The following is a 12,147-nucleotide window of genomic DNA, read 5'->3' as shown; positions in this document are numbered from 1 at the left end:
CACCCAGATTAGTTATAAATTATAAACCTCTTAACGACGCCCTTAGATGGATTCGTTATCCTATACCCAATAAAAAAGACTTGATGCAGAAGTTACACCATGCTTTCATCTTTTCAAAATTTGATATGAAATCTGGATTCTGGCAGATACAGATCAAACCACAACACCGTTATAAAACCGATTTACTGTTCCTTTTGGCCAATATGAATGGAATGTAATGCCTTTTGGCCTTAAAAATGCTCCTTCTGAATATCAACGGATAATGAACGATATCTTTAACCCCTATTCAGAATTTTGCATAGTTTACATTGATGATGTGCTAGTTTACTCAAGCACGATTGACCAGCATTTCAAAAATCTAAAGACCTTTTTCTATCTAATAAAAAAAAAATGGTCTCGTCGTTTCAGCGAAAAAGATTTCCTTATTTCAAACAAAGATTAGATTCCTTGGTCACTTGGTGTCTTGTGGAACTATTACCCCTATTGATAGATCTCTCCAATTCACCAGCAAATTTCCTGATAAAATCCTAGACAAAACACAGCTACAGAGATTTCTTGGTAGCTTAAATTATGTCTTAGACTTTTATCCAAATCTTTGTAGAATTGCCAAACCTCTCCATGATAGATTAAAGAAAAACCCACCACCTTGGTCTGATGTCCATACCCAGGCTGTTAAAACAATAAAAACCCGTGTTTTAGAAATTCCATGCCTTAGTTTAGCAAACCCTAACCTATCTAAAATTGTTGAAACAGATGCCAGTGACAAAGGTTACGGAGGTATCTTAAAACAAGTCGACAATGGAAAAGAATACATTATCAGGTTTACCTCAGGGCACTGGAATGATACCCAGAAAAAATACTCTACTATAAAACAAGAAATGTTGTCAATTGTTCTTTGTATTACAAATTCCAGTCTGATTTATTAAATAGAAAATTCCTCTTACGAGTGATTGTCAAGCTGCTAAAGCTGTTTTAAAAAAGGATGTCCAAAACATTGCTGCAAAACATTTTTGCCAGATGGCAGTCTATTTTAAGCATTTTTGAATTTGAGATTGAGCATATAAAAGGAGAAGAGAATTCTATCCCTGACTTCTTAACCCGTGAATTTCTTACAGAAATGCCAAAAAAGACAAAAGATAAGGAGAAGTCCCGACCTCCTCCTGAGAAAACCATATGCACCACACAAAAGCCAATAAAAACCTGGTACGACGCAGTTCAGAATATGGAAAGTGAAACCTCCTCCATTGATAGAACTCAGGAAGTTCAAGACTGGCTCCTTTCCATCTCTGAGCACCCTTCTTCTATCCTAAAACACCCCCAAATACTCCAAGCTTTCCAAAGCTCAAAGCAAAGCCAGGAAAACTCCAACAAAGCAGTCATAGAAGACAAAAATCACGCAGGTAAAAATATTACAGTTATTTCAAAACCAGAGGAAGGAGAATCTTCCCAAAAAACCCTTCCTCAAAAACAATTTGTTAAAACAGGCAGCTCTCAGGTTGTGTTGGCTCAACCAAAGAAAAATGAGACTTCCGAATATTTTTTAAAACTGCTTCTCAAAAATTATAACTATTGAACATGGGTATCATGATGATGATCCTTATGTTTCAATTCAAAAGATTTTTGGGAAAAACTGGTTCTACAAACCTGGGATCGTACTAAAACAACAGATTATTACCAGACGATCCTTGAAACCACTGGCTCTGCTGAATTCAAGCACTTTTTCTATAAGAATGAACATACTGAGCCATCTTATTCAACCATCAAAATCCTAAAGGTTCTCAGTCCTCACGACTGGAATCAAGACCTTTCAAAACACAAAACCTTCCCTATTAGCTTCAACAACACTTTCCCACATTGTAAAACCTTTAATTATTGGGATTACCAACAGGCTTGGTTCTCCACCTTCCTAATACAAAACAATAGATTATCCCATTCTTGGTTAATCTACTTTAACACTAAAACCATACAGCCAGAAAAATTGCCATCTTGGTTTACACATTGGTGGAAATTCTATGGCTCTTCTACAGAAATCCTTCACCCTGAAGTCACAAAAAGCTATAATACTTTTAGAACCCAATATAAACCTTCAAATATTGAAAGGCGTTTTCCTGCCTTATGTTTATTTTCAATGAAGTTCTACCTCCCTTGGGTTTGTCAATGGTTCCTCGAAATCAACCAAGATCAAGGGGGCATGGTCCTACAAAGAAAATTTAAAACTAGATGGTGGTCAAACTTCAATGCTCCGCAGTCTATTCTCGAACCAGCCATTAGAGAATGGCTAAAGAAAAATAGTAACACAGGTATCATGACATCAGGGGCAGAACAATCTCAGTTCCTAGCCCGTAAATCACAAGCAAATTCCTTGCTTGCCTCAGCTAAAACCCCGAAGATTACGCACGGATCCTTCGACAGCTAGCTAATAGCATGTCTGAATCCTCCATAACCTCGGACAATGAAACAATAGCAGACTCCTCCATCCACCTGAGTGACGATGAAGAAGATGCTGGTTTCCAGACTTAAAAAAAAAAAAAAAAAGTTTTCGCTCACTATCTTCAAAGCAGCAACAGGTTTTACGCAGCAAACAGACAAAATGCTTCAGAACTACAGTCTCACTAGTAATTTTGAACAGCAACAGACAAGTTTCTCAACAGTATAAAGCTACAAAACTATTCATCAACAGTATAAAGCTTCTACAAGACAAAATTGTGAACAGTTTAAAGCAGAAGACAAATTGTTCATACACAGTAAAACAACGTGACATTACTAGTTCTCCCCTGCCTATATATTGAGGACTCTTCTTCAGATTAAGGGCAGAGCAAAATACACGAGAACAAAAGCTCCTCAGAAAATCTCTCTCTCTCTTTCTCTTCTTCCACAAATAAATTTGTAACTCTCTTTAGTATTTTCAGTTTCATATCAAGACGATTTGTAAGTCTTTCATTTTAAGCAATGGCTGGTTAAACCGCCTTAGTTTTAATTGTTTAATGTTTTATTTTAAGATTTTATTTTATCTTGTATTATCTGTTAAAACCCCAGATCCTTGGTGTTTACCCTGGTATATATATATATATATATATATATATATATATATACATATATATATATACATAGTTTCGGTTAGACTACCTATTTAAGAATGATTTGAGTAGTAAGGACCGTGGTGGTTTTCGACGCAATGAATCGAAGTGGTACACTTGGTTAGTTGACAAACATATTGCAACCAGTGTCCAATGAGCGCTACAACAACAAGGAAATATAGTATTAATCATAGAACAATTAGAACTTAATTATTGAATGAATAGAAGTAAAGTGGGTCTAACAAGCATACCATTCAAAATACGTGACAAGGATGATCTGAACTCCTGAATGAGATGATGCTTTGAAACTCATTTCGATGTAATTTTTCACTCCAACTTTGTTTTTCAAGCAATTGTCATCTCGTAATATGTTTGGACATAACCAACCAAACATATTTGGGCCACTTGATCCAATCAATTCATTGTATAATAACCTGAGAAATGATATTGATTACTAGTAAACTTACTTATTATGGAAGTTGAATTGAAAACTAATTAAACACACACTTATTATATATTACCTCATGAAAGTTTGGATCATGGAAACACATAACCCTTCCCCACATAAGAATTCTTTGATATCGACCTTAGAAATGACGGTCGATGACTCCTCAATGTAGTAGAATTATTGCGCCTCCAAAACAACCTCTATTGCACTATCGTCGGGTAAATTACTAGTGCACTCATGCAACCAAAGCATGGAATAGTGATGTAACAACCCTGAATTTCCAATACTTCTAAAAACAACTTAATATAAATAAACTTGATAATCCAACGCCGCAATAATTACTAATAATAATAACCGCAAGGCTAATGGTTCTAATTAAAACAATAAACAATAAGTTTTAAATAATTATTACAGACCAACAAAATAGAATGTATATTAATTATTACAAACCAGAATATAAATCTTATAGTCAAATAAATAACAACGGAAGTCTTTTTAAAGTCTTATTAAATCGAAATAGATCCAACGCACTCTTTAACCCAATCGGAGCTAACTATCTTCAAGTCACTGCACATTAAACACTGTAATATCAGCCAAAGGCTGAGCAAGATTTAATACTGTAATAAAACAAAACTATTCAATGTGCAGGTAAAATATATAGGAATATCTTACAAATTCATTTAAAAGCTATATAGATTATATATAAAATATATTAACTTTCTAACAACCTTAAATTCAATCTTTCTTTCTTTCTGAACTATTCTGTAAAACTTTCAAATATAACCTTTCGTAATCTATGAGTAGGAAGTAATAAAATTCCAATGAGTTAGCTAGGCTCACTAGATAAGTTAAACACCAAAGTCCCTAGTATGCATACCCCGAACTTGATAACGTACCAAGAAGGAAGACAAATCGCAAGAGTAATGATCAATATACTCTCAACTACTAAAATAAATTGTTGAGACATTGTTAACTAAACATACTTCCATACTCGAGGAATACCGCTTACCGGCAACCCCACATTTTCATTAAACTTGGTAACATTAAGGAACTTCCTCCTTTTAATATAAATCTCATGAAAAATCTCATAAACTCTTTCAATATAAATATCGAGAACCATTTAAATCTCAACGTATAAACTTCATAAAACAATCTCATTGTTAAAATAAATTTTCAAACTATATAAAATAGTTTATGAACTCATCTGTACAAGCACAATAAGAAATCTTACCTTATCAGCAACCACAATCAATGAATGTCAATCTCAAGTCAAAAAGGTTCCTCTATGAACCCGCAATCTACAATATAATAATATAGTATAAGTCACTCAACTATACTTCACATAATTCACCTAAATGACACAACCAAGTTAATGGGCTTTAAGTGATTTTTCTTAAACGACTCAACCAAGTCGAAAGAACACACGCACATATAACAATACAACACTACCTCACTAATACTGTAGCCCGACAATGTCACGCAACAACACAATAGAAAGTAACTTAAACAAACTCATTAAATTAAGTGACAAATAATCAACCCCCATATATATCAACTATACACAATACATACATAAGTATAATTATTAGTAGAGTTTAAAACAATAGCTAGGCATTATATGAACAGTGATTCAAATTATTTGAAAAAAAGACATGTTATCATGCCATGATTTGCAACCCATTATTGAATCCGATTAAGTAGCTACTTTATTTGAGAAGACAACCACTAAAAAACTACAACACAACAACCACACCACAACAACAGCACATAATAACAACCATACGACAACAACACACCGCCACCACCATACCACAACACATCACACTACAACAACCATATCACAACACAACACACCACAACAACCATATCACAACAACACACCACCACCACCATACCACAACAACAATACAACATACAATCATACTATAACATTATACTACAACAATGGCAAGCTGGCAACTTAACACTTGACTATACTAAAACTCATATTAATTTCTCATAAATATCGTTGTTCAACAACTGTAATAATGGAGGACTTAGAATTCGAACTCAACAAATAACAACGATCCAACATAACAATGGTTTTTGAATAAATATCAAAACTAATAATTATATGAATTAAACTCGAAGATATGCTAGATACATCAAGTTAAGCATCAAATAAGAACCACTCATGTAAATTCTCAGATCATAGATTTCCCCTAATTTAATTTATTCAAGAACCCCAATATATAAAAACCCCAAATTCTGAAAAAACAACAAAATACGAAATTAAACCTTAGGATTATAACTTACTTGCTTAGGGAAGGTAATAGAGTAATATTACTCAATAGAGGACCCCAAAAAACTGCTCCTTGAATCCTCCTCGACCCGAAACCGCAACCCCCAAGAACACTATTTTCATCTTCGGAAAATCCACAAAAAAATCAAGAGGTGTTGAAGGTGGATGAGTGAAAATTGATGGGTATCTATGATTGGTGTCTTCCTATTTGTGGCTCTATTGGAGTGTTCTAGATAAAAAAAACAACAGAAGAAAGAAAGGAAAATAAAAGAGAAAGAATGAATGAAGAAAGGGTTTTCTTTTGGCTACGGGGAACTTTAAGATTTTCTTTTTCTTTCATTTTTCCCCCTTTTTCTCTCCATCCTTTATAATAATACATAATTTATAATTGGGTAGTTAACCTAGAAAATTTAAGGATTAGCTTTTGACCCTTCTCAGGTAAAGTCAATAAGTGAGAAATGAAATATATTTAATAAAAGAACATTTTAATAATATTTTTAAAAATTACAATAATATAACTAATTACTAAAAAGGTATAAAATACGGGGTGTTACAATCTACTCCCCTTAAAATAAGTTTCGTCCCGAAACATAAAGTATTACTCAAATGATCAAACTTATACTCTTGTTTCTAAAAACAGCTCACGGACTTTATCATAGGAATCGTCGTAATATAACAAGTAGGGAGTGAAATACATCGAAGCTTTATCAGAAAACTTTCAATCACACATGCACAAAATTATTATGAATTCTACCCCCTTAAAAACGGGATTACGTCCTCGTAACTAAAAATTTACTTAGGTGAAGAGATGGGATACTTAAAACGCATCGCATCCTAAGCTTCCCAAGTTGACTCCTCCGAGTTGTGGTTTGACCAGAACACCTTCACGATCTTTGTCTCACCTTTGCGAGTCTTTTAAACTTTGTGATCTAGAATATGAACTGGAAACTCCTCACAAGTCATGTTATCATCTAATTGGAGAGACTCTGGCTGTAGCACATGCGAAGGGTCACTAATGTATCGCCGCAACTAAGAAACATGGAACACGTTATGCGAACGGTCAAAGCCTGGCGGCAACGCCAATCTATAAGCCACATCTCCTATTCTCTCCAGAATCTCGTACGGGCCAATGAACTTAGGGCTCAACTTGCCCTTCTTCCCAAATCTCATTACTCCTTTCATAGGAGAAACTCTAAGCAACACCTTCTCTCCCACCTGAAACTCCTCATGGCGACGATGCTTATCACCATAACTTTTCAGTCTATCTTGTGCCGCCTTCACTTTCTACTGGATGAGCTTTACATGCTCAACAGTCTCCTGAATCATCTCTAGACCAATCACTACATACTCGCCAATATCACTCCAAGACAAAGGAGTACGACAGCGCCGACCATACAAAGCTTCAAATGGTGCCATCTAAATGGTAGAATGATACCTGCTATTATATGAGAACTCAATCAAATCAAGCTTATCCTCCCAAGAGCCTTGGAACTCTAAGGCACAAGCCCTCAACATATCCTCCAATTTTTGAATAGTGTGCTCCTTCTGACCATCTGTAGCAGGATGAAAAGTTGTACTCATCTTCAACTTAGTCCCCAAAGCTTCGTGAAGCTTCTGCCAAAAGTTAGATAAGAATCTGTGATCCCTATCCGAAATAATATCACTTGGAACACCATGAAGTCTAATTACGTGCTCTCTATAAGCATTAGCCAATTGTTCATGATTCCAAGTATTCTTCATGAGAACGAAATGAGCAGACTTTGTAAGACGATCCACAATAACCCAAATCATATTATTCCCCTTTGGTGCCCTCAGAAGTCTACAAACGAAATCCATTGAGATCGAGTCCTATTTCCATGTAGGAACCTCTTAAGGTTGAATCATCCCCTGAGGCCTCTTGTGCTCACTCTTAACCTTTTGACAAGTCAAGCATCTCGAGACATACTTAGCAACATCCGTCTTCATATGAGGCCACCAAAAAGTCTGATTAAGATCCTTGTACATCTTATTCCCTCCAGGATGAATTTAATATTGTGCTGACTGAGCTTCTTCTAAGATCTTTTCCTTCAACTCAGGAACATTAGGATACACTATCTCCCCTTGAATCCCACGCTACCATCCTCAACCACTGTGAAATTGACAGGCTTATTAGCTGGCTTGTCCTTCAAGAATTGATCTCATCATACAAAGTGGACTGAATCATAAGAGAGTTAAGATGAGCTCCCAATTACACTTTCTCCACATCAAGGTTTTGAAACTCTTCTCGAAGATGATTCCTCGAACGCATGGTCTGCAAACAGTGAGAGGATTTCCTACTAAGTGCATCTGCGACAACGTTGGCCTTACCCTCATGGTATTGAATCTCCATATCATAATCCTTTATCAGTTCCAACCATCTCCTCTGCCTCATATTTCGATCTCTCTGAGTCACGATATATTTCAGACTCTTATGGTCCGAAAATATCTTGGATGATGTGTGATTAGCTTATTTTATTGCATATTTTCACACCTATATTTTAGTTATTTGAATATATTTCATATCTATATATGGGTTTTTCGAATGACTTTTATTATTACGTACTTATTCTTTTTTTTTTTGGTAAAATGTAAGAGATTATATTACCAAATGCACTTTAGCACCACCATTACAACCTAATCAAGGTATCTAAAACCAGACCCACCATTACAAACAAACACAAAACATCAAAACATCAAAACCCTCCTAATTAATATGCTGTGCTAATTCACTAAGCCATGCTAGTTCATTAGCACTCCACTTACTGTTCACTATAGCTTTGATTCTCCTATAAATAATACTTTTTATCTCCCTCACCCACACTTCTACTCTTGGGACACTTTGCTGCCATAGTGAAATGTTCCGAGCTCTCCATACATAATAGACAGTAGCAGCCAAGGCACAATAACACACCTGTTGCATTCTCCTACTCTTATATTTCCTACCCCATTTCCTCCAAGAGACATACACATATTCATCAGGGCTTTGCCTAATCTTCAGCCAATCCATAATGCCTAAACAAACATTTCTACTAAATGTGCAACGAAAAAAAAAATGAGTACAAGCATCTGTCCCATTCACACACAGCATACAATGATCATCATAACATATACCAGCTGACCGCAATCTATCTTTGGTTCTAACCTTTCCCAGAGCTACCATCCATGTTATAACACAGTGCTTTGGAACATTATATGAAGACCAGACCCAGTTGTGCCAATTCACTTGTTCATAGTGTCCTTTTAGCCATCTGTAACCTCCTTTAATACTGTAGTCTTTACTACCATCCAACCACTTACTATCAGAGTCATACCCTGCTTTCATCATTTCCTTCACCTTGCATATATTCCTCCATCCCCAGCTAGCAGAGTGTGGAGGATTGTAACTCCACCAATCCCTCTCTTTAATGTACACCTGGTGAACCCATTTAATCCATAACACATCAGCCTTTTAAGCCACCTGCCAAACATACTTGCCTACAGCAGCATAATTCCACACCACACAATCCCTTAAGCCTAACCCTCCATTTTTCCTAGGCATACAAACTTTGCTCCATGCAATAGGAGGAGGCTTATTCATATACTCCTTGCCTTCCCATAAAAATGCCCTGCATAGATGTGTGATCTTGTGTAGTACTTGCTTAGGCAATAAAAAGATCTGAGTCCAATATGTATGAAGACTCATTAGGACTGCATTAACTAAAGTCACACGCGCAGCATATGACAAATGCCTTGAACTCCAGCATAATATTCTCTTCAGAATTCTATCAACAATAACATCACAATCTGCCTTTGATAACCTTCTAGTTGTAATAGGAATTCCCAAGTATCTGAAGGGGAAAGAACCTTTTTGAAATCCTATAAGCAATTCTACTTTGAGTTTCATTGGGTACATTCCCAAAGTAGATGGCAGTCTTTTTTGGGCTGGCATGTAGCCCTGATACTTCTGCAAATGCTATTAGTGCTCTTCTCATTAGCACTGTTGATTGTATATCACCCTTGCAGAATAACATGAGGTCATCAACAAAAATCAAATGGTTTATTTTAAGCTGAGTGCACCTAGAATGGAAAGATAACTTAGGCTTCTTACTCATCAGCCACATAATTCTAGAAAAGTATTCCATTGCTAGCACAAACAGTAAAGGAGACATAGGATCTCCTTGTCTTATGCCTTTCCTTCCTTTAAAAAAACCACAAAGCCCTTCATTTATACTCAAAGTGAAAGTGGTTGAGGAAACACATATCATCACCCAATCAATGAACCTTGGATGAAAATTCAAAGCTCTTAATAACTCCTTCAGCAAAGCCCAGTTAAGAGAATCATAAGCCTTTCTCAAGTCCACTTTGATTGTGCACCTGGCTGACCCATTTTTCTGCTTATACTGTTTCATTATGTCTTGACATAGGAAAATGGTGTGAAGGATCTTCCTATTTTGCACAAAAGCACTCTGGACTTGATTCACAATGCTAGCCAGTACCTCAGTCAGCCTACTACAAATCAGCTTAGAAATTATCTTATACAAGATGTTGCAACAAGCTATTGGTCTGAACTGAGTAACATCTATAGGTTGCTCTACTTTAAGGATTAAACACAAAGTAGTAGCATTAACTTGTTTTAGAATTTTTCCTGAATTGAAAAAATCCAAAACAGCCTCAGTGATATCTGCTCCTATACAAGGCCATGCTTTCTTAAAAAAACCACTAGTATACCCATTGGAGCTTTATTGTCATCAATTTCAAACACTACTTGCTTAACTTCCTCTGCACTGAATCTTCTACACATTGCTGCCTTCTGATCATTGGTGAGCACATTCCCTTCCTTAATCACAGTAGCACTTACTTTTGCACGGAGGTTCTCTTCAGTCCCTAACAACAACTCATAGTATTGCAAGAATGCATTCTCAATCTCATGTTGATTTCCCATCCATTCGCCCTGAGTATTCTTTACTCTATATATATGATTATTGCCTCTTCTTTTTTTCAAGCAAGCATGAAAATATGCTGTATTTGAATCTCCTCCTTTGATCCATTCATTTTTTACTTTTTGATGCAAAAAGCTCATTCTAGCTTTATTAGCCAGATTATACTTCTCTCTAGCCTTCTCTTCAGCTTTATGCATCTCAACATTCCAAGGATCCCCCTGAATACTCTCCTGAATGGAATCCAGTTCTTTTTTTGCAATATCAGCTTGTTGTTCTATATCTGAGAACTTGTGCTTATTCAATTTCTTCAATTCTTTCTTCAATTTTTTCAATTTTGTAACCACTTTGAACATAGCACAGCCTTCTACTTGCACCTGCCACTCTCTTTGCACCACCTCCATAAACCCACTGGAAAGAGTCCACATATTGAAGAATTTGAATGGACGAGGCTTGACTGTCATATGTGATCAAAACTGATCACACAAGGACTATGATCCGAAATGCCTTCAGGATAGAAAGTTACCATTGAAGAACCATATTGATCCTCCCATCTATCATTCATTAATACCCTATCTATCTTCGAAAAAACCCTGTCTGCACCTTCTTATTTATTGGACCAAGTAAATAAAGGTCCTTGACTAACATGCTCTTGCAACCCACTTCTTCTTAGGCACATTCTGAAAGGCTCCACCTCATCTAGTGTAATATTGGAACCTATTCTCTCATTCAAATGTAGCACATTGTTAAAGTCTCCACCAACAATCCATGCACCTGTGACCTCCCTACTTACTGTTTCCAATACTTTCCACAATATCTTCCTTTCCTCTCCTGAATTCAACCCATAAACCACAGTGTACCAAAATTCCTTCCCTGTGCCCTTGTGTAATACTTTACAATGTATCAATTGAGTATGACTGACAATAAAATCCATCACAAATTTACTAGGTTGTCAAACTAACCATATTCTCCCACCTTTGTGACTTGGGTAGTTGGTCACCACACTCCAATTATTACAAATTCTAGGGAACACTTTATCAAAGTTACCAGCCTTCACTCTTGTTTCTAAGAACCCAAACATACCACAACCATGATGATTTAGAAACCAACTAACATCACCATGTTTTTGAGGGCTATTTATGCCCCTCACATTCCAAAAACCTATTCTATCCATTTGGAACAATGTCCCCATTACCCCCCTGAACTTCATCACTTGCTAGATGTTGCACTATGATCACCATGATGATTTATGATCCCTATTTATTACGTACTTATTCCATTTAGTTATTATTTTTATCGCCTATTGAGCTTAATTAGTCTTTTATCTTATGATAGGTATTAGTTTGCAAAATAAGAGCTCAAGCACGCTCATTTACACAAGTCAAAAATACTAAGCAAGCTGAAGAA

General features: G+C 36.1%; 1 protein-coding gene across 1 annotated transcript; it reads right to left on the bottom strand.

Moving 5' to 3' along the window:
* Window positions 1–8,033: 8,033 nt before the first annotated feature.
* LOC125498759 (uncharacterized) lies at window positions 8,034–11,204 on the bottom strand. The gene is made up of 6 exons (XM_048647031.1): window positions 10,532–11,204; window positions 9,668–10,448; window positions 9,282–9,429; window positions 8,936–9,236; window positions 8,736–8,836; window positions 8,034–8,228 (listed from the first exon to the last, which is right to left on the bottom strand). Exons 1-6 carry the CDS (start codon window positions 11,202–11,204, stop codon window positions 8,034–8,036), a joined length of 2,199 nt encoding a protein of 732 aa, XP_048502988.1.
* Window positions 11,205–12,147: the final 943 nt, after the last annotated feature.

This window comes from Beta vulgaris, chromosome 6, assembly GCF_026745355.1.
Source record: "Beta vulgaris subsp. vulgaris cultivar EL10 chromosome 6, EL10.2, whole genome shotgun sequence".
NCBI lineage: Eukaryota > Viridiplantae > Streptophyta > Magnoliopsida > Caryophyllales > Amaranthaceae > Beta > Beta vulgaris.
The sequence above is the reverse complement of the archived record's forward strand: the minus strand, read 5'-3'. Positions and strand labels throughout refer to the sequence as shown.